Genomic DNA, 22,364 nt, shown 5'->3' on the forward strand with positions numbered 1-22,364 from the left:
GCGCTGGAAGGCGGCAGGCAGGCAGGCAGGCAGGCAGGCAGGCAGGCAGGAGGAGCCCAGCGGCGGCAGCCACCCTTCCTCGCCGCCCCCCACCCCGGCCAATTGGGGGGCGGCACAGCTCTGCGCTCCCCACTGCTCTTTCCCCCCCAGCCGAGAGAGGGGCGCTGAGGGCGGGGGGCGGCCTCTTTCCCATCTTTCGCTTCCTGGCGATGGGGAGGCGGCGGTGACAGCAGCTTCCTTTTCTGTGAGGGTCTCAGCTTGGCGAGGGGGGGGGGTCCCCGTAGCCTCCCAGGCCATGGAGGAGGGAAAGCGGGGCCCAAGGGGGCTTTTCAGGGCCGTAAATGGGTGGGAGCGTGTCAGAGAGTTGGGGGGGTTCATTTAGAAGAGCCTGTTGGTCATTGTGTGGGTGAGAGGGGGACAGTGTTCATTTTAGCCCCCATTGGGAAATGGGGACATAAAGTGAGTGTATTGGGGGGTGTCATTCATAGGATCCTGGGTTAGGGGTGTGTGCCAGTTAGCAGGGGAGAAGAACTTGCCTACATGGGGGGGGGGTTCTTTGTTTTTAGGGGGGAGGAGGGGCTAGCCAGCTGAGAAGGGGGCCTCCTGGGGAGAAAGGGAGGAACACCCCACCCCCACCCCCACCCCCACCCCCACCTGACAGGTGTTTTTGCCAAGTGTGTGCCCTGGCCAGAGTCCCAAGCCAAAGGCCCAGGCCCAGGCCTGTGGGCAGCCAAGATGGCGGACCTGGAGGCCGTGTTGGCGGACGTCAGCTACCTCATGGCCATGGAGAAGAGCAAGAGTTCACCTGCCGCTCGAGCCAGCAAGAAGATCACCCTCCCGGAGCCCAGGTGAGAGCAGCTGGCGGGAGGTGTTGGGGGGGGGCTTGCAGTGTGCTCCTCCTCCCCGCCAGTACTTTATTTAATTTATTACTTATTTGCTTCATTTCTATCCCAGCCTTTTCTCTTTCCAAGGAGTTCCACATGGGTGTAAATGGTCCTTGCCCCTCCCCGTTTGATACCCCCACAACAACCCTGTGGGGTGGGCTAGGCTGGCTGGTCTCTCCCAAGTCCTAATCCTTTTTTAACCCTGACAGCAACCACCACAATTCTGAGAGGTAGGCTAGGCTGAAAGGCAGCGCCTGGCCCAGGATCACACCCAGAGAGCTTCGTGGCTGAGTGGAAGGATTTGAACTCAAACCACTACGCCATGCTGGCTATCTCCATCACCCCCACCGCCAACACCTGCAGGCTAAAAGCATCTGTGATGGGACTCTGCCCAGGAGGATGAGCCAGGATTAGCACCTATCACTCTTGTTATCCTCAATATTATTACTGCGTTTCTGTCCCACCTTTTCTCCAAGGAGCTCCAAGGTCCTTATCGGACACTAACCCCTACGCCACCCTGGCTCCAGTTATGAGTCTCCCCTTCCTATGAATATCTTCTCTAGAGCCTGCTTCTCCTATCCAGATACCCCTCTCCAGGATCCCAGTTATAACTCCTCCACCATGACTGCTGACTAAAGGGTCAGCCAGGATAGATCCCTCTTTGCTCTTTCCCAGCACCATACTTTTATAAACCCCTCGCCCGTGTCTCCCCCAAATTGCCACCCAAATCAGCACTCTGTGAGAGTTGGGGTACAGTGAATCTGAACCAAATGAAGGACTGCAACCCACCCTCCTTTTTCTTTTGAATGTGTTCCTCTTGGATTCCCTTCAGAAGGTGGATGCCCCTTCAAGTCTTTGCATTCCCCTGACCCTGGCCTTTGACTGCTCTTATGTTTGATATGTTATGTTTGATTTATTTTATGTCCTAACTTTCCCCCCACGGAACTCAAGGTGGCATGCATGGTTCTCCCTTCCTCATTTCATTTAATCCCCACTACAACTCTGAGGTAGGTTAGGCTGAGAGTTAGTGACTGGCCAAAGACCACCCAGTGAGCTTGGTGGCTGTGTGAGGATTCGAGCCCTCGTCTCCCAAGGTCAGAGTCTAACACCGTTAAACAGTACACCACACTGGTGCTTAAATCACAGTCACAAGACCACCCAAGAGGGTCTGAGCATATACTGGTTTGACTGCACTGGCTACCACTGATTAGTTTGGGGACTGGCTTTTGACCTATAAAGCCTTAAGTGACTCAAGATCCTGCTACCCCAACCCAAGGTAGCACATGAACCAACGTGGACTCTGCCCTTCCTTGTGGCCTTTGTGAGGGAGGCAGAAAGGATGTCAACACAAGAGTGGGCCTTTTCAGTGGTGGCTCCCTGTTGGCAGAATGCTCTCCCCAGGCAAGCATGATTTTCGTTACCAGGCAAAACCACCCTTATTTAGGCTTCTGGTTTTTAATTGCAAGGGAAGTTAGTTATGCCAATGGCCTTTGCTGATCCACTAAGGATGCCCTTTAGGTGAAGTGGGGATGGTCTGTTCATTTTAAATTTATTGTTGGGTGTTTGTTGCTCTTTTCACCCAATGCCTTTGTCATTTTATTTTTTACTTCTTAAGTAGCTTTGAGGTACATGAGTCCAAAAATGTGACTAATAAATAGAATATTTTTAAAAAAAAGTTTATAATGACCCCCACCCCGGCAAGTTGTTCCAGTTGTACTCTTTTTACTATTATTTGAATTAAAATGATACTGTTATTAAGTGACCATAGTAAGCCTCCACTTATGGTGGGTGGGTGTTTTGTGTCCTTTGGTGGTGCCCACAACCAGACACCTGAGTCATATAAATAATCAAATCGATCCTTTCCATCCTTCCCCTGACCCCCCTCAACTTAAAGTTTGACAAAGAAATTATGAAAATAGCTGGACTTTTGCAAGGCTTTCCAGAGCTGCTGCCCCTGGTAGCAACTGTCTTTCTCCAGTGTCACCAAAGTCAGTGTAAACGATGGCAAGCACCTCTGTTGCCCCCTCCAAAATATCTTTGCATCGCTTTAGTGGGAATTCACATCTCGGTCTTCTTCCTCTACCTGCTACTCTTGGCTACCTGAGTACCATTCTCCTTGGCCTGCAGTTGTCTAAAATCTTGAGTGGCCAAGGTTCCCCCCCTGCCCCCCAAAGTCCCATTACAGATGGGACACCCAGACATCTTATTCTGTTTCATGGGAGTTGACGTGAATATACAAAAGTGCCACTGGCCCATTTATGCACAGCTTCAGGACTTTCCCAGCTTTGTGCATCCCCCTTCCTTCCTCCTTTTAGCTGGAGATGTCAGGGCTTGAACCCAGAACCATTTGCATGTAAACCTGATGCTCTGCCGCTGAGCTGTGTTGGTCCTTCTCGTTGGGCTGCTACTTCTTCTTGGAAAGGTCCTCCCTGTGATTGGACAGGGAACCACAAGTCTCCTTTCTCCTTCCAGGGATATAAAAGTCCCCCTCCCTCCATATTTTTATCCAGCTACTCTTTGCCCTTTGGGGAATATTTCTGTCCCTGATTTCCCCCCCCCCCGCCCCTCCCGAGCTCATCAACCTTGTATCTAAGCTTCCTGTTAGCACCTCTGTGTCTTCTGCTACAAATCACTATCCCAGCAATGTGGGATGCTCTGCACCCTCATTTACCTCCGTGTCAAGGGACAAGTACAACAAACACTTTCCTGATTGCTGTTTGTGAAAAGTACAGGCAAAAAGGGTAGGGGGAGTGGTGAATGGGAGCTTCGTATATGCCCACATCAGACCACCTAGCTTAGTATTGTCTACTCTACACTGATTGGCAGCAGCTTTCCAGGGTCCCAGGCAGCTGTCGGGGATTGAAGTTGGGACCTTTTGTATACAAAGCAGAAACTGCCCTTGCCCATGGACTTGCGTTGGAAGGCTTCAAATTGCCTGAGACATGGACTTCAGAATTTGGGAATCCTAAAAGGACATGTGGACTGTGAGGTTGAAATGTTTCTGATCAAATGAGGAAGTGTGTTGTGAGGGAAAACATTCTTTCCCAAGAAGAGACCATATTTCTCCGGTTATTTTAGACAGGGTGCTGAACCAGCAACAATACTGGCTTCCTGCAGCTCCGTGTGCTTGCCTTCTATGGAGCCCTTTGTGGTCTTTAGCCTCCTGTCCCTTGCACTTCCTGACAAAGTTCCTGTTTTCTACCTTTTTTTGTGGCCTTGTTCGTGCAAGGCCCCTTGTAAGGGGGAAAGAGCTAATCTTTTTCCGGATAAATGTAGATGCATTTGTCTCTTAGAGAACACACATAAATGTTCCCTCCCTGAACTGATGGTGAATGATGTTCCTGGTCCTGTTTTTTAGGCTAGCCGCCAGGCAATCAAGAACTGGAGTATAGCTAGAGGGAGGAAATCTCTCCCCGCCCCCTTAAGGTAGGCACTATTGGGGTAATTTCACATGGTTTTAAGTGCACCATCTGTGTGTGTACATTTGAGTGCATCTTCTCCTGTGTAGGACAGGCAATTACCAGGCTGGCTTGTTAAATCTCAAGCAGTCATCACCATTATCCCTTGCTGTTGCATAGGGGACTGGGTTTCCTTTTGACCACTCACTTGACAGGTATTTCTCTATTTCTAGACCAGGGGTCAGCAAACTTTTTCAGCAGGAGGCCGGTCCACTGTCCCTCATACCATGTGGGGGGCCAGACTATTTTTTTTTTGGGGGGGGATGAACGAATTCCTATGCCGCACAAATAACCCAGAGATGCATTTTAAATAAAAAGACACATTCTACTCATATAAAAACACACTGGTTCCCAGACCGTCCGCGGGCTGGATTTAGAAGGCAATTGGGCTGGATCTGGCCCCCGGGCCTTAGTTTGCCTATGCATGTTCTAGACAGGCTGGGCTTAGTCTTACGCATGCACTGAATGTCAATGCTTCTGGCCTAGGTGGTTGTGGAGGGATGCGGTGCTTGTCTGCTCAGAAAGAGAGAGAGAGAGATGACTGTGCTGATGCAATCCTAGACTGATACCCAGACAAGAAAGAAACACCCCCATGTGATACTTGCTGTTGAAAGGAATGGAACAGCTGCAGTGTGATTTAGATCAAGTGCTGAGCAGCATTGGAGGTTTTTCCTTTTATTTCAGGAGAACGTTTTTTTCTTTTTTTTTAAAGAAAGAGTATGAGGCAAGGAGAAAAAGGTTTACTCTCCTGTCCTTCAAAGTTAGGGTTGGTTCCCAAGTGTAGCATATAGTTTTTTTTAAAAAAAATCCTGAAATTGATGTTCTCTGCAAAAGCAGTGAAGAAGCAACATTAAGATGACGTTGGTGCAAGCAAATGGATTGGCCTTGCAGATGCTGTGGTCAGCTCCAGTCTGGCTGGCTGGCCTGGCTGGGAACAGGGCAAGGAGAGAGCAGGTATTAAGTGTGTGCGAGTCAGCTAGCTCCTTGCTCAATAGGAAATATTCCTTGAGAGGTAACTGCTGAATGAATAGGGGCAGGCACACCTGCAGTGATCCCCTCTTGCCCTCAAATCCCGTAGATCAGGATGTGTTTAAACCAGATTCTTTAAACATAGATTTCAAAGCAACGAAGTATATTTGATTTTTATGTGTGTTAGCTCCACTGCTTGTAAGATCAAAGAGGTGAGAGCAGGCTTTCCTAATTAGATTACAGGTAACAATCTTTGTCCTAGGAAATGGCTGAGAGCTTAGGTGTCCTGAATCCTTCAGAGACAACACAACAAATTGCAAATGAAAACAGGATGATGAGAACCCCAGGCGTTTCCTTCCATGTCTCACCTGATGTTTAATATGCTGGCAGTGAGCTTTTGAGTCATACAGAGCTCTTGAAACCAAGGAAAACAGAATTTTCCAGATGTGCACTCCCAGGACAGTTGTCTGGATATTCACTCCTGCACAAGCCTGAGAAAAATGAATAGCTCAAGTGGCAGAGCTCATGCTTTGCATGGCCCAGTTTCAATCCCTGGCAACATCTCCAGGTAAGATTGAGAAAATATCCTTGCCTGAAACTGTTGAGAGCTGCTGCTGGCCAGTGAAGGCAATACTGCGCCAGCTGCATTAATGGGATTAATACTTGGGATTGGTGAGGCAGATTCTGATGGGATCAGAAGTTGCACTGACTTCAGTGGGACTTGTTCAAGGAGCTTTTTGCCTCCTAGCTTTTGCTGTTCAGCAGCCAGCCTTTGTCCCACCAGCTCCACTGGCCCTCTGCCTCATCCTGGAACTGCCATTTACTTTGTGTCTTTCGGTGACCATTAGCCGTGGAGTTGGCCATCTTTCCTCATAATAAATCTTCATGTGCACATGTAGGGGATTTTCTTGAAATCCTGGCAGCCATGGGGGCAGCCTGTGCATGAGGCAGGTGACATGGTCCTCATACTGAGCTACTGCGGTAGTAAATTTGAACATCTTTTTAATTGGCTACTCACCCTGGGCTTAGCAACAGTTCCCAGCAACTTAATTCAATCTGCCATTTATCCATCTTGTCTCACACAGGGTTCATTGGTAGGTTTTGCTTCGCTTGTGTCCTTCTGGAAGAGTTTAATTAGATGGGAGGGCTGCAGCTCAGGGCTGGAATGCCTGTTTTTTGGGTTGAATCACTCCACAGCACCTAAAGTTGCAAGTCTCAGCCTGGACCTATGCCGGGTTGTTTCTGCTAGCCAGGATTGTCTGCAGTGAGTTAGATGTCAGACGTGGAGTAAGCAAGATGGGGGAGGGCCCGCAACCCAGTGTTAAAGCACCCCACTTGCATGCAAAAGGTTCTTGGTTCAGTTAAGGGGGGGAAAGGAGCAGGGAGCAGGCGATTGAAAAAGGAGCGGAATTTTCCCTATAGGTTGTAACAATTGTAATTGGTAATTGCATTTGAGTAAGATGGCAACCAAGAAGCAGACAACACCAATGATGACTAGGAGGGCCTTGGTTCAAGAGTCCCACTCTGAATTATTTGATATGATTTCTGAGATGAAATCAGATTTGGCCAAGGAAATAACACAGCACTCAGACAAATTATCAGATAGGTTACTAGCCTGAATTGATAAAAATATGGAAATGGTAACACAATTGTCAAGTAAGATTGACTCACTGACTAAGAAAACAGAAGCACTTGATGTCTCTCTGAAAGGCTTGCAGGAAAAATCAGGGAAACTGGAGACTGAAACCAAAGATTTAAAAAACTTTCAGGAAACGCTAAGGGAGGCTGTGTCCTGGCAGACAGGAATCGTTTGCGGATTCTCTAGCAGTCCTTGAAATGAAACAGAACAGACGGTGAGAATGAGGGGCATCCCGGAGGAGGGTGAAAATGACCTGAAAGAATTCCTAGCAAAAGCTATTGCAGATTGGTTGGGAATTGATCAGGAAATTATTCTTGGCTCTATTGATAGCTGCTTTCGAGTGAAATCGAGGTATGCTAAAAGTAGGAATGTAACTAGAGACTGTCTGGTAACTTTTAATTCAAAGAGGATCAAAGATAAAATTATGCAAACTAATTACACAGATAGACTCCAAATTGAAGGGAACCCTATCATTTTCATGAAAGATGCTCCTCCTCGCCTTTTAAAGAGGTTGTCTCAGTATAGTTTATTTTACAGATGCGCTGAGAAAGAATAAGATTTCATACAGAAAGGAATTTCCTGAGGAGATTTCCTTTACATACAGAAGACAGAAACACAGATTCACCAATGTAGATGATGTCCAGAAATTCTGGACAAAGCATGAGAAGGACTTAGGAGAAACAGAGACCCTGACAGAACCAGAAGGAGCAGTAGGAGGAATGGAGGGGGACCAGTTGGGGGTAAAATAGATAATATAGATAATAGGAAAGAAAAAGTAGAAAAAACAAGAGTCTAAAAAAATGTTGGACTTGAAAAGACTGAGTTGGAATGTAAATGGTTTGAATAATAAAGTTAACAGAAATAAAATTGAACATATAATTAAAAAAAAGAATTTAGATGTAGTATGCCTATAAGAAACTCATATGGCAAAAAAAATTAGAAGAGTTTTGATTAATAAAAAAAAGGATTAGAATTCATAACTTCAGACGAAGCAAAAAAGAGAGGAGTGGTTTTGTGTATGAAACCTAAACTTGAGCCTAAGCAGAATTTTAGGGATGAACAGGGAAGAGTGATAGTGGTACAAATTACATTGCAAGATGAAAAAATATTGATAATTGGAATATATGCACCAAATGAAAAGAAAGCAGAATTCTATAAAAAATTAGAAACAGATCTTCTAGATTACATGGACCAGAAAATGATTTTGTTAGGAGATTTGAATGGGTTGGGCACAGAGCGCCTTTTTGCTTTCCTTTCCTTCCTTTTGCGTATTTCCACAGGAAGTTAGGGCTAAACTGTGGGAAGGTGGTGCTATACATGCGCCTCTGCTGTAAATGACGGTTTTCTTTATTTTACACTTTTGAATCCAGTTGCAGCTTGGGAGGAGGATTCTTTGTGCCCATTGTTTTGCCTTCCTTGCAGCTTTTTAAGCTTAGGGATGTGATCTGGCACTGAGTGCCAGCGTTGAGTTTTCACCCACCCCCTCCTCTCATTCCCAAGCCGGCATGGCAATCAGGCATTGCTGGCTCCATTGTTGTTTTCCGGTTGAGCCTGGCCCACATGCCTTAAATTTGGCTCTCCTTTGAGAAGACTTTTGTTATGGAACTTATATTGTTGTTGTGATCTCTGGCTAAGCGTGCGGTGGCAATTAATGGGCTGCGAAGAGACCCTCTCCCATGTGTGTTGCGTGTGTGTAACCTAGTTCAGCTACTGATTGATTGATTGATTGATTGAATGATTGATTGATTGATTGTGTGACTGCAGAAATGAATAAAAGTCCCCCATCCAAACAATCACTATTATCAGTGCTGGTAAGAAAAATAAAAAAATAATAATTTTTATCATATACAGGACTGGCTTATTTATTTTATAGTACAGTGGTACCTCGTGTTATGTTACCGTCCCCCTTATGAATGCTGTGGGTTACGCGCTCTGCTTACCTGGAAGTAGATGCTCCTTGTGGCGACCTTTGCTCCGGGATGCGAGCAAAAGTCGCACTCTGGCAGCATGGCAGCAGCGGGAGGCGCCATTAGAGAAAGTGCACCTCATGTTATGAGCGGTTTCCTGTTATGAACAGACCTCCAGAACGGATTAAGTACATAACATTAAGTACCACTGTACAGTACATTGATTATTGCATACATTTTATGGATCAATGATCTGGTTAGATAGTAAAATTCATGTTAAATTGCTTTTTTAGGGGTTGTTTTTAAAAGTCTGGAAGCAATATATTCAGAACAAAATGCCAGATTAATTGTAAATAATGTGATAACAGAGAACTGTAAGATACAGAAAGGGACAAAGCAAGGATGTCCCTTGTCATCTTTATGATTTATTTTCACATTAGAGGTCCTGATGAGAAACATTAGGGGAGAAACCATCAGAGGTATAACAGTTGGAAATAAAGCATACTAATGGAAGGTGTATGCTGATGATCTTGTAATAATGATGGAGGATCCAAAAAATTCTCTTCTGAAAGTCCTAGAGAAAATCCATGAATTTGGACAGGTGGTAGGCGGGCTTTAAGTTGAACAAAAATAAAACCAAGCTGATAGTGAAAAATGTATCAGAAAAAGATAAAAAAGAGATTCATCAGGACTTAGAAATTCACAAAAAGGTTCACAAATTCACAAATATTTGGGGATATGGTTAATAGCTAATAATGATGTATTTAAAGATAACTATGAAAAGGTATGGAAAGAAATAAAAAAAATAGAGATTCAGGGACAGATGAATCTGTCATTTGTGGGAAGAATATTGTTGATTAAAATTAACAGATTGCCAAAAATGTTATTTCTATTTCAGTCAGGCCCAGTGATAAGCAATATGAGAATGGCAGAAAGATATCACTAGATTTATCTGGAAAGGGAAGAAACTGAATAAAATATAAACTCCTTACGGGTCCTAAAGAAAGAGGAGATTTCTCCCTACCATATTTAAAGTTATATTATGAAGTATCTTGTATCTGTTGGATTTGGGATTAAATTACAAAACACAGACCTTCTAGATTTGGAAAGGAATGACAATAGATTTGGTTGGCATGCGTATTTATGGTATAATAAAGCCAAAGTCCACAAAGGATTCCAGAACTATATAATAAGACCTAGCAATTTTAAAAGTATGGGAGGGATACAAGGATTTACTAGAATAAAAGACACCATGGTGGATCTCACCGACAGAAGTAGTAACAGTAAAAAAGGTGAATATGAGGACTAAATGGCCAGCTGTTAACAGAAGTGGATAATCAATTAAAGTTGAAAGATTTTGAGGAAATCAGAGAGAAAGTAATAGATTGGTTACAATACTTTCAACTAAATGAAACCTTTAAAAATGATAAAAAGAAAGGATTTAGTTACACCATATCAAGATTTCAAAGAGAAATGGTGGAGGTATATAACACCGGTAAAACTTGCTAAATAAGTGCTGGAAATGCAAAGAAAAAGAGGGTACATTTTATCATATGTGGTGGGAATGCAAGGTTATTAAAAGCTTCCAGGAAATGATATTATAATGAATTGAAGAAAATGTTTAAACTAACCTTTGCAAAGAAACCAGAAGCATGTAATATGAAAAGTAATTCCCAAGGAACAGAAGGAATTATTTATGTATGCTACAACAGCAGCCCGGATCCTGTTAGCCCAAAGATGGAAAGAATAACAGTTGCCAATAATAGAAGAATGGCAAATAAAACTTACGGACTATGCAGAAATGGCAAAACTGACGGCAAAATTCAGAGACTCTGACAATGAGAAGTTTAAAAAAGAATGGGGGAAATTTATTGTGTACATGCAGAAATACTGTACACAAGTTTGTACATTGGGAGGTTTAGATTAAGCACTTGTAAGTAGTAAAGAATTAGAGAATATAAAGGTGTAACAAATGGATAAAAATGATAACAAAATGCAGGGAATGATGTAAGATGTAAAGAACCAGTAGAAGGGGGCGGAAGGAAGTCTTGAGGTTTAAAGAACCTCAAAAGAAGGTTTGTAAAATAGTAGAATTTTTATTAGAAGTATGGTATATATGTTAGATGGTGGTTTGATTTTTGTATCCTTATTTTATTATTATTTTTGAAAATAATAATGTCACAGTGGCCGGAGTGGACTACTTCAGAGTAACGACGCTACGCAGCTCTGCATTTTATTCTTTTATTGGTGCTGCGTATTTACAGTGCTCAAGTCATTGCTATTTACACGGAGCGATGTTGTCAGTCGGTTTCAGAACCTCCTAATGGCTTTTGGCGCGTCTTTCTCCAACACAAAAGCTTTGGCAGACCCATCCTCTTGCCCCTCCTCTTCCTGCGTAATTCTGGAGTTGGGGGGATGGGTCTTCCCCCCTTACTTGCCCCTTCCTGTCCCACCTGGGACCCTGGCTCCTCTACCTTGCCTGAGCCTCGGACACGACTTCCTGCTTCCCCACTGGAATCGGAACTCTCCCTGCTTTCCCCTTTGCTCGGGGACGGGCTTGAACTCAGGAGGGGAGGGACTTCGCGATATCCCCTGTCCCTCACATCCACCCCCCTCCCAAGCTCTCCTTCACCCCTCCCCAGGCCCCCCCCATGTGTCGGTGACGACTGGAAGCCTAAAAACTCGGTGCTCTCCGAGCCCGTTGGTGTGAACACCTCCCCCCAGTCCTGCGAGCCCCCCCCTTCCGCCTGGGAGGACGGGAATCCCAAAAAGTCCGTGGCGTCAGAGCTGGTGGGGGTAAAAATGTTTTGCCAATCTGCTCCTTCCTCTGACTGGGTGGATCTTGGCGACACCCATACCTCATCCTCTGGTTCCTCAAACTCCGCTTCCCAGCGCCATGGTGAGCTGTTCTCCCGTGCCTCCTCCTCCTCCCCCTCCCTTTCCATGTGCCAGGGCTTGGGTCTGTGGGGAAAGAGGGCGTGAAATTCTTCCACCAAGAATTCCTCCTGTATCTGAGTGGCGGGAACCCATTCATTCTGGGACGGTGGAGCATCCTCCCATGCCATGAGGTACTCCAGGCCCCCCACCCCCCACCTTGAATCCAGGATGGCCGTGGCCTCATTGAGTTGCTCCCTGCTTTCCCTCTCCCCCCCTCCCTCGGGGGTTTGTTCGCTGTCTCTGAGCCTGCTGCTTTCCCTGTACGGCGACAGCAGCGATCTATGAAACACTGGATGCACCCTCATGTCCTCTGGCAGTGCCAGCCTGTATGCCACCGGGTTGACCTGTTGCGTGACCGTGAAGGGGCCCAGCCATTTGGGTGCCAGCTTTTTGCACCTCCCTCTGGTGGGAAGGCCCTCCGAGGACAACCACACCTTGTCCCCCACCCTGATGACCTCCCCTTGTCGCCTGTGGCGATCTGCCCCCTTTTTGTACGCTTCCTTGGCCCTCTCCAAGTGTTCTCTGAGCTGCTGGTGCACCGTCTCCAGTTCCTCTGCCCAATCCTCAGCCTGTGGGCCCTCCTCCTCCTCCTCCCTCTCCCTCTCTGGGAAAGATCTGAGGTCGCGCCCGTAATTGGCCTTAAAGGGCGACACCCCTGTGGAGACGTGCACTGCATTGTTGTAGGCAAATTCTGCTAGTGGCAAGCGATCCACCCAGTCCGTTTGCCGCTGGCTGACGTAGCATCTCAGGTACTGCTGCAGAATGGCGTTGACCCTCTCCGCTTGTCCGTTGGTCTGCGGGTGTCTAGCCGTCGACAAGCTGACCTCCACCTGCAGGAGGTTCATGAGCCGCCGCCAGAACCTGGAAACAAATTGGCGGCCACGATCCGAAATAACCCTTAAAGGTAATCCATGCAGTCTGAAAATGTGATCAACAAACAGTTTGGCTGTCTCTTCTGCCGAGACTGCCCTGGCACACGGTATAAAGTGACACATTTTGGACATGAGGTCCACCACCACCAACACTGCAGTCTTACCCCTGGACGAAGGCAGATCTGTGATGAAGTCCATGGACACCACTTCCCACGGCCTGTGTGGTGTGGCTAAGGGCTCCAGCAACCCTGGTGGCGCTGCTCTGACCACCTTCGCCCGCTGGCAGGTGGTACAGCCCCTTACATAGTCTCGAACATCTTCCCTCACCCCTGGCCACCAGAAGTGTCTCATGACTAGGTGAGTGGTCTTGTCCCTTCCAAAATGCCCCGCTGTAGGGTTGTCGTGCATCTGCTTGAGGACCGTACGTCGAAGCTGGGTGGTGGGTAGGTACAGCGCACCCTTGTAGAAAAGCAGCCCTCTGCGTTCTGCAAAGTCTTTTGCCTGCTCCCTCCCCCCTCTCAGTTCTCTGAAGATGCGGTTGGCAAATTCATCCGCTGCCGTCAGTGCTGTGAGTTCTGCCTCGCTCACCACTGCTGCTCCGCAGGACCATGCCGACGGGGGGAAAATGTGCCTTGGGGCTGGTGGCGCCTCCTCCTCCATGTACTCTGGCTTGCGGGAGAGGGCATCCGCCCTGACATTCTGCTCTCCTGGGATGTAGTGTATGGAGAAGTTGAAGTTCGAGAAGAACTCCGCCCACCGTATCTGCCGCTGGTTGAGCACCCTGGCAGTTCTCCAGAACTCCAGGTTCTTGTGGTCTGTGCACACCTGGATGGGGTGCTTGGCGCCCACCAGGAAGTGTCTCCAGTGCTGGAACGCCGCGTGGATCGCAAGAAGTTCCCGATCAAAAACTGTGTAGTTTCGCTCGGGCTGGGTCAACTTCCTGGAGAAGAAGGCACAGGGTCTCCACTCTCTGTTGGCGTCCAGTTGCAACAAAATGGCGCCCACAGCCTTATCAGAAGCATCTGTTTCAATGCGTAGGGGCGCGTCCTGAACCACGTGGAACAGGTTCTGGTCTGAGGCGAACACCCTCTTGAGGCTTTCGAACGCTGCTTGCGCCTCTGGTGTCCACCTGAACTTCTGCTTGCCTCTCAGGCAGTCAGTGATGGGAGCCGTAACTCGAGAGAAGTTCTTGATGAACTTCCTGTAGAAGTTGGCAAAGCCTAGTAGGCGTTGGGCATCTTTGCGCGTCCTGGGGCTGTGCCAGTCCAGGATGGTCTGCACCTTGTCCTTGTCCATTGCCAGCCCCTTGTCTGACAGCTTGTAGCCCAGGAAGTCCACCTCCTTGGTGTGAAACTTGCACTTCTCCAGCTTCACATACAGGTGGTTCTCCTTCAGGCGCTGTAACACCTCCCTGACGTCCTTCACGTGCTGCACTGGGTCGTTGGAGTAAATAAGGATGTCATCCAGAAAGACCAAGCATTTCCTGAAGAGTAGGGACCCCAGGACGTGGTGCATGAAGGCCTGGAAGCATGCTGAGCCCCCTTGCAACCCGAAGGGCATCACCAGATATTCAAAAGAGCCCAGAGGCGTGAACATCGTGGTTTTCCACTCATCGCCTTCCCGGATCCTGATCAAGTTGTACGCCCCCCTCAGGTCTAGCTTGGTGAAAATCTTGCCTCTGCGTGCCGCTGTCAGGAGATCATCCACTCTGGGCATGGGGAAAGCCACTGGCTCTGTCACCGAATTCAGCCGTCTAAAATCCACCACAAGACGGCGCTGTTGCGTGTCTTTCTTGTCCACCCAGAAGACCGGGCTGCCCCCTGCTGCCTTGCTTTCTCTGATGAACCCCCGCTTGAGGTTCTTGTCGATAAAAGCGCGCAGATCCTCCAGTTCCTGGTCTGACATGGCGTACAGCTTGGCTGGGGGTATAGTTGCCCCAGGCACCAGGTTGATCTGGCAGTCAAAAGGCCTGTGTGGGGGCAGGTGGTCGGACTCCGCTTCACTGAAGACCTCCTGCAGGTCCCAGTATGGTTTGGGTATCGCCTCACCCCCTTTGACGTGCATGGTGGCCACCGTGGCTATCGGAGGCCCCTCCCCTGGTTGGTGCTGCATGCAATGTTCCAGGCAAAAGTCCGATCCAAAAGTGATGCATCTCTGATGCCAACTTATGGAGGGGTCGTGGCGCGCCAGCCAGCTCATGCCCAAAACGATTGGGGGGTCTGAGATGGTGGTGACGTTGAATGCCAGTGTCTCTGAGTGCCTTCCAACCGTCATTCTCATGGGGGGGGTTTGATGAGTGATGGCCCCTCCCAGCAGCTCTCTGCCGTCAATGGTTGCCACGTGCAGAGGAAAATCCAGCTGCAGAAGCTGGATCTGGTGCTCTTCTGCAAAGTTTCTCGAGAAGAAGTTGGCTGAGGCACCACTGTCAATTAGGGCGAGGACCGTCAATGGATAGCCATTTGGGAGCGTGAGCGTCACTTCTAGAACCACTCCTGCTCTGGGAGGGGTGGGCTGGCTCTGCTCCTCTCTGTGCGGGTGGGTGGGCTGGGGCTGTTGTCTGCTGACTGTGCCTGGCTGCCGCCCCTTGTCTCCTGCAGCCAGGCTTTCCCGTTTCCCTGCTGTGGTGCTGCGTCAGTGGGGGAGGGCACAACCGTTCCCGCCTTTCCTTGCCACTCCCTGCGATGTGGGCAGTCTCTGACGAGATGCTGGGGGGAGTTGCAGAGAAAGCAATTCCCACCCCTTCCCTCCTTGCGTCTTGGCGCCGCTGGGGTTTGAAAAGCCCGCGCGCGCGCGCTATCAATCTGCATGGGTTCCTGGTCCTGACTGGCCCCAGGCGTGGCTTGAAAGGGTTGTTGAGGGAGTGGCTTCTCCTGCGACCGTGGGAACCAAGCCCGCTTTGTGCGCGTTGCTTGCTTGTCGCTCCATCTGGATTCCTGCCTCACCCCCACCGCCAGAGCCGCTTTGCTCAGTTGATCCATATTACTGGGCTTTGGACCTCTCGAGAGCTCATCCTTCACCTCCTCATGCAACCCCAAGTAAAACGCCGCTTGCATTGGGGCAGACTCCAGATCCCACCCCAATCTGTGCACCAGCATGGTGAATTTCGCCCAATACGCGCGAACTGTCATATTTCCTTGGCGTAAATTATGAAGTTCCTCCTTAGTCTGGTCTATATGACTATCGGACGAATACATCGTTTTCAAACCTTCTAGAAATAGTTTGACATTCTTCATGCAAGGATTCCTTGTTGCAATTAACGGTCTTAGCCACTCCCTGGCCGCCCCTGTAAGGTGCTCCACAATAAACGCTACTCTGTGCTCATCATCAGGGAACTCATCGTGGTGCAGCTCAAGAGCATACACAATCTCAGTCTCAAAGCCCTGAAACTCCTTCGGGTCTCCATTGAACTTGCTTACTAGGGTCCCGGCTCTCCTTCCTGGCAGCACTTGGACTTGGGGTGCCCCTCCCGCCTTGTTTTTCTCTGCATCCAGCTTGTTTTGGAGGTCTACCGCCACCGCCCTTAAATGCTGCTCTTTTTCCTGGAGCTCTCTCACCTGTTCCGCAAGTTGTAGCCGGTCGTCCTGGACCTTCTTAGTCTCCTCTTTAGCTGCCTTCAATTCTCCCTGCGCCTGCAGCGACAGCTGTTGCAGTTCTAGCTGGGCTTGCTCAGCGATCTGCCGCCACTTCTCCGCCTCTGACACGCTCATCCCGGCAACTCCAAAGTAGCCCAAAAATGATTAGGAGGTTGCTGTCACAGTGGCCGGAGTGGACTACTTGAGAGTAACGACGCTACGCAGCTCTGCATTTTATTCTTTTATTGGTGCTGCGTATTTACAGTGCTCAAGTCATTGCTATTTACACGGAGCGATGTTGTCAGTCGGTTTCAGAACCTCCTAATGGCTTTTGGCGCGTCTTTCTCCAACACAAAAGCTTTGGCAGACCCATCCTCTTGCCCCTCCTCTTCCTGCGTAATTCTGGAGTTGGGGGGATGGGTCTTCCCCCCTTACTTGCCCCTTCCTGTCCCACCTGGGACCCTGGCTCCTCTACCTTGCCTGAGCCTCGGACACGACTTCCTGCTTCCCCACTGGAATCGGAACTCTCCCTGCTTTCCCCTTTGCTCGGGGACGGGCTTGAACTCAGGAGGGGAGGGACTTCGCGATATCCCCTGTCCCTCACAATAATAACAATTATTTACGAAAGAAAGAAAGAAAGAAAGAAAGAAAGAAAGAAAGAAAGAAAGAGGAGCCTCTCTTTGACAAGTCACTGCCCATCAGTATTAAGCCAGAGGGACAATTGTTTTGTCTTGGTTATCAGAGAGCTTTGTACCAAGAGACATGTACCTTAGCCTTGTTCCAGGTCTGAGCCATTTTTTCCAATAATCCTTAGTAAAAATAAAATAGTTTTTAAAGCAGAGAATCATCATCTCTGTGCAACATGATGTTAGGTTGGGTTGTTCCTTTAAACCAAGAGGGGGCAAATTGTTTAGCTGTTTATCTGGAGCAGGCGACTGGCGACTATGCTTTGTTCCAGTTACATTATCACTTGAAAGAAATACAGTGGAACCTCGGTTTAGGAACACCTCGGTTTACGAATTTTTGGTTTACGAACACCGCGGACCCATCTGGAACGAATTAATTCACTTTCCATTACTTTCAATGGGAAAGTTCGCTTCAGTTTATGAACGCTTCAGTTTATGAACAGACTTCCGGAACCAATTGTGTTCATAAACCGAGGTCCCACTGTACAGCAAGTGCAGTTTGGTGGCTCCTTCATGGTTTGTCAGCTGTCTAAAGCTACGACACCTGCCTTCCATAGGTACGTTGGGTCCTAAAGGAAGGCAGGCACTTGATGGAATGGAAATTTTGAAGCTCCTTTCTTGTTTTATTGTGGCATAACTGAAATGTTGGCTCAACTTACCCCTAGATTACCCTACACACACACATTTTGTGTGTGTGTGTGTGTGGCCTTTGTAGCATGAAAGGTTAACATGAGTCGTTTATTGGCCGTGCTTAGGGGAATTGCAGAAGGTTGATTTCAAGGCTATTGAACTGAACAATTTACTAATTCTATTTGCATGTCACCCAAATAATTATTGTTTCTGGTTGGTTTACTGAAACATTAGACAGATACAGATACAGAACGTTACAGAACAGCAAGAGTAGTCTAAACTCGCCACAAGCACAGCAACCAAAACATTTTAGGATTTGAAATGCAGGGCTAGGAAAATGGTGCATGAAGAGTCCAGAAGATCATCTGCTCTTTCCCCCTTTGGCCTCATTCCCTTTCTCCCCAGAAGAACTGTGAGATCTTATTTCCAGCATGAGCTTGCTTTCTCCTTGAGATGAACCATGCCTTGAAGGGAAGGCTTGCCCCATTTCCGTGACATCCCACATGGTCTGGTAGATGTTCTGGGGCACATATGGGCAGGGAGCCTGCAGCACTTGGATTCTGAGCGGCTGTGGGCCTGGCTTCATCATGGGGGGGGGGGGCAAGGGCAGGGAATGGGAGAAAGGGAGTGGCAGAAAAAGAGGCTGGGGAAGGATGGTAGAAGGAAAAGTGGGTGGCCCTGCCCATCACCATTATGGGACCTAGCAGATTCTCCCCATCTCTGAACAACAATAGAAGTTTCTCACCTGTGTATGAGAGGGAGGGAGTACTTTGGAACATGGAGAGAACTATGCATGAAAGGATTTAATATTTTATTTTGCTTTTCAGTCGGATAAGCAGCTTGTGGCTTCTGCCTGTTGTGCCACTTTGGGGGTTTCTCCAGGTCACTTTCTCCTCTAGGGATCCTGAGAATGCAAGATGCATTGTTCATTGCTAGTAGAAATTCTGAAACTTTTCTGGGGGAAGTGTGAACAGGGGCGCAGGAGGATTCTGGTGGTAAATCAAAAAACAGTAGGCAGAGTTGACTCTTTTATTAGAAGAAGTGAGAAATCACCATTTAGCAATTTCAAATTGAGCCAGCAGAGTTTAGGAAGTACTTACCCTGTGTAGCAACTATCCCAAATCTCTGGAAATTAGAGAGGGAGAGAAACTAGAATAACTCAATGAACTGGTCTGGGGAAATTACATGGTCAAGGGCACCACCCCAAAGGCAGCAGCTGGGGGTCATGGGTCTTGGTGAGAGACTTCCATATTCAGGGCTTGACAGATTACAACACAACACGTAGCAGCACCCTGGTCCTCCCCCCACCCCCGGCCATCCCTTGGGTTGTGGCTGGAATGCCAGGAGGCAAATCATTCAGAAGAACTTCCTGACAGTAAGAGCCGTTTAACAGTGGAACTGTCTCTCTCAGAAGGCGGTAGACTCTCCTTCCTTGGAAGTTTTGAAATGAAGGTTGGATGGCCATCTGCCAGGGATTCTTGAGTTGTGATTCCTGCATTGCAGAGGTTGCACTAGATGACCCTTGAGGGCACATTCTCACTCTACAGTTCTGCGATTCCATGATTCCTTCTGAATAACTTTTCTTGGATTTGTTTTTATTTAAGCTAGCTAATTTGCATAAGTTAATTTGTTTTAGGGGGAGTGGGACAGGCCTGCCCAGGAGTGAGCCCCAGCCAACAGAATGGCTGGGGCAGGTTCCACTAGGGTGGAGGCATTGGGACATCCAATCTCAGTGATCGTGAGCAGGAGAAGGGGTTACGCTAAAACTAGACCACATCATTACCAAGTAGGCCAGTTTTGTCGTTGTCTTAAGACTGTCCCTGCCTCCAGGTCTGGTCCTGACCAGAAGGATACAGGTATCAACAAGGTGCACAGGACCTGAAGGTGGTGCTGTGTAATCTTTGGCGATCACTCGTAGCTGAGTAAGATTGCCTTCCATAAACACGGTTTTAACAATGAGTCCATAAGTGACTATGGAGGCCAATTCTGGATCCACATGTCCATCCATAGTGGGGACATTGATTTCCAGGTGGGAGTTGATCACGGTATGGATTTGCCAAGCATGCCTTCCTCTTAGCACGTTTCTCCCTTGCGTCCTGAGATCGAGTGTCTTCAAAGCCCATGACACCTTTGGTAAAGGCTGTGTAATACTAGGTTAATGACCAGTAAGACCAGGGCCATCCATAACCTGATTGTGGATGGTAGAATTGACCAGCCATGTGTAATAGAGACTTGGATGGACATGGCAGGTGGGGCTGTTCTTGCTGCTGCTTGTCTGCCAGGCTTCTCTTAAACGCACAGCAACCTGGGTCATGTGGGCAGGGAGAGAGGGTTGCAGTGATTTTTAGGAAGTCATTAGTTTGCACCAGGCGTCCTATTAGGGAGACCTAGTTTCCTGAGTGCATGTTCTGGAAGTTGGGCAGTACTGGATTCCTATTGGTGTACTGACCTCACCGTTACATCAAGGATTTCCTATCTGAGCTGTTTCAAGTCATGGTGTATGTTCTCCTGGAGACACTTAGTCTGGTGGTCCTAGGGCAGTGTTTCCCAACCAGTGTGCCTCCAGATGTTTTGGGACTACAACTCCCATCATCCCTAGCTAGCAAGACCAGTGGTCAGGAATGATGGGAGTTGTAGTCCCAAAACATCTGGAGGCACACTGGTTGGGAAACACTGCCCTAGGACCACCAGACTAAGTGTCTCCAGGAGAACATACACCATGTTAATATGACCTTCCAAGGGGCCACTTGGGGCTTTGTGGAAAGCATGGCCTCCATGGGGCTGTCCCTGAATAACTCTGGCCATACTCAAATGCTGTGAGCATGCCTTAGATCTGGTGTTTATCTCTGTAGATGTGGGTGATCTGACACTAAGTTCCAGTGGAAGAAAAGAAGTACCATGGTCAGATCACTTCCTGGTGCAACTAGACTTCTCTGTGACCCTTCCCCTCCGCAGGGAGGTGGGATTGATTTGAATGGTCCATCCTCACCACTTAATAGATCCAAATGGCTTCCAGAGAGTGATTGGGGATGTTTTATCCCATGTTGATGGCTTCTTAGCTGATGCCCGGGTGGCTCGCTGGAATGCAGAGCTAACAAGGGTTATGGACTGCCTGGGTTCATCCTCCATATGCTGCAAAAAGGCTACAGAGCAATTTACAGTAAAAAGTAGAAGTAAAAACACAATTTTAAACACAATTTTTAAAGAAGTTTAAAAGGCCCCTGCAGCTCTATGGAGGATCATAGCTGCCAAGTTATCCCTTTTTTACAGGGATTTTCCCTTATGCTGAATAGGCTTCCTCTTGAGAAAAGGGAAAACTTGGCAGCTATGATGGAGGATGGTTGCGGTAAGCAAAGGTAAGCAAAACCCAAAGCCTAGTTGTGCACAGAATGCCTCCTGCATGTGCTCCGAGTGCCCTTTCTGGTGGCTCAATCTGTGCAGCAGCAGAAGAAAAGGGTGTGAACTAGTCGCTAGTCACATCGCTAGCTCACACTCTCTTCTGCTGCTGCACAGATTGGGTTAGATCAGGCATAGGCAAACTTGGCCCGCTAGATGTTTCGTGACTACAACTCCCATGATCCCTAGCTAACAGGACCAGTAGTCAGGGACGATGGGAATTGTAGTCCCAAAACATCTGGAGGGCCGAGTTTGCCTATGCCTGAGTTAGATTTACCAGATTTTTAAAATGTGGGTTGTAAAACTGGTTATTAATTAGAATTTACAGTTTGTGGAGAAAATTCTCTGGAGAATATTCTCCACAAACTGTAAACTCTAATGTAAGAACCATGTTTTCAAAATCTAGTAACTAATAAGTCAAGCTGTGATATTGCCAGTGTAAGTAATGAATAATGATTTATTTTTGATCCAGTTACATTATTGGGCTTTGTGTCATTCACTGTTGGCAGTTCTGAAATGTGAGCTACAGAAAACTTTTTTTAAAATGCTATGCATTTATTTTGATGAACATTTGAATTTCAACTATTTGTAATAGCCTTTTCTTCTATTTTTGTGTGACCTTATTCTTAGCAATTCTATATCCTTGGCCATATAGTGTGATTTTTATTTTACATAAAGTAGCTTTAATGCTTTATACACTTAAAGTACCTAGGCCTATACAATTATATATAGCATGTGAGGTGGCCTTGATTTAAAGAGTTGACATTTCTATGTTTTTATTTAGTGCCAGTAACTGATTTTTGCAGTGCCATTCATTGGTACAAAGTGCCATTTTCCAGAGATTGAAATACTGAAATATATTATCATATAATGATAATATATTTACTGCAATGTTAATGGCTTCTTTTTTCTATGTATGCATATAGCTTTGTTTATCAAGCTGTGTTTTAGTCACCAAAACAGTTATTAAGTGTTAGAGCTATTAGAAACATTAAATGCATTGAAATGAATATTCTCCTATTTTAAATGAAAATTATCTAATATTCTCATTAATCGAGAATATTCTCGAGAATATTCTCCAAAAGATTATTCCCGAGAATTAAACATCACTAGTGTGAGCCTCTTTTCCACAGACACAGCCTCTCTCACATTCTCCTGGGGCCCCTCATGATCTCAGGCTAAGCACTTAAGAGCTCTTCTGCTTTGACTCCTGTTTTAAAGAAGAGTCGATACTGTATATTAATTGACTCTCTTTCTCGTGCATTAAGAATGAGGATGGGGCACAACTTGTTTGGAGGAAAACAAGAACAGTCACAGGGTTTGAAAGATGGGAGAGTCTGCCTGGTCAGTGAGAACGGAAGGTGAACACTTTCAAAATGTATAAATCTGCAGGTTTAAAATTGCTGGTGTTTGG

The 22,364-nt window shown here is 47.3% G+C and overlaps 1 protein-coding gene across 3 annotated transcripts in view; it reads left to right on the forward strand.

The window, feature by feature from the left end:
- The first annotated feature begins 656 nt into the window (after positions 1-656).
- The window catches only part of LOC118094381 (beta-adrenergic receptor kinase 2), a 122,914-nt gene continuing 101,206 nt past the window's right edge, over positions 657-22,364 (forward strand). For all 3 annotated transcript variants that reach the window (XM_035134715.2, XM_035134716.2, XM_035134717.2), the window contains exon 1: positions 657-848. In XM_035134715.2, coding sequence (XP_034990606.1) covers positions 736-848 — 113 coding nt within the window. In that variant the 5' untranslated portion in view covers positions 657-735. The remainder of the gene's footprint in view (positions 849-22,364) is intronic.

This window comes from Zootoca vivipara, chromosome 13 (genome assembly GCF_963506605.1).
Source record: "Zootoca vivipara chromosome 13, rZooViv1.1, whole genome shotgun sequence".
NCBI classification, from domain to species: Eukaryota; Metazoa; Chordata; class Lepidosauria; order Squamata; family Lacertidae; genus Zootoca; species Zootoca vivipara.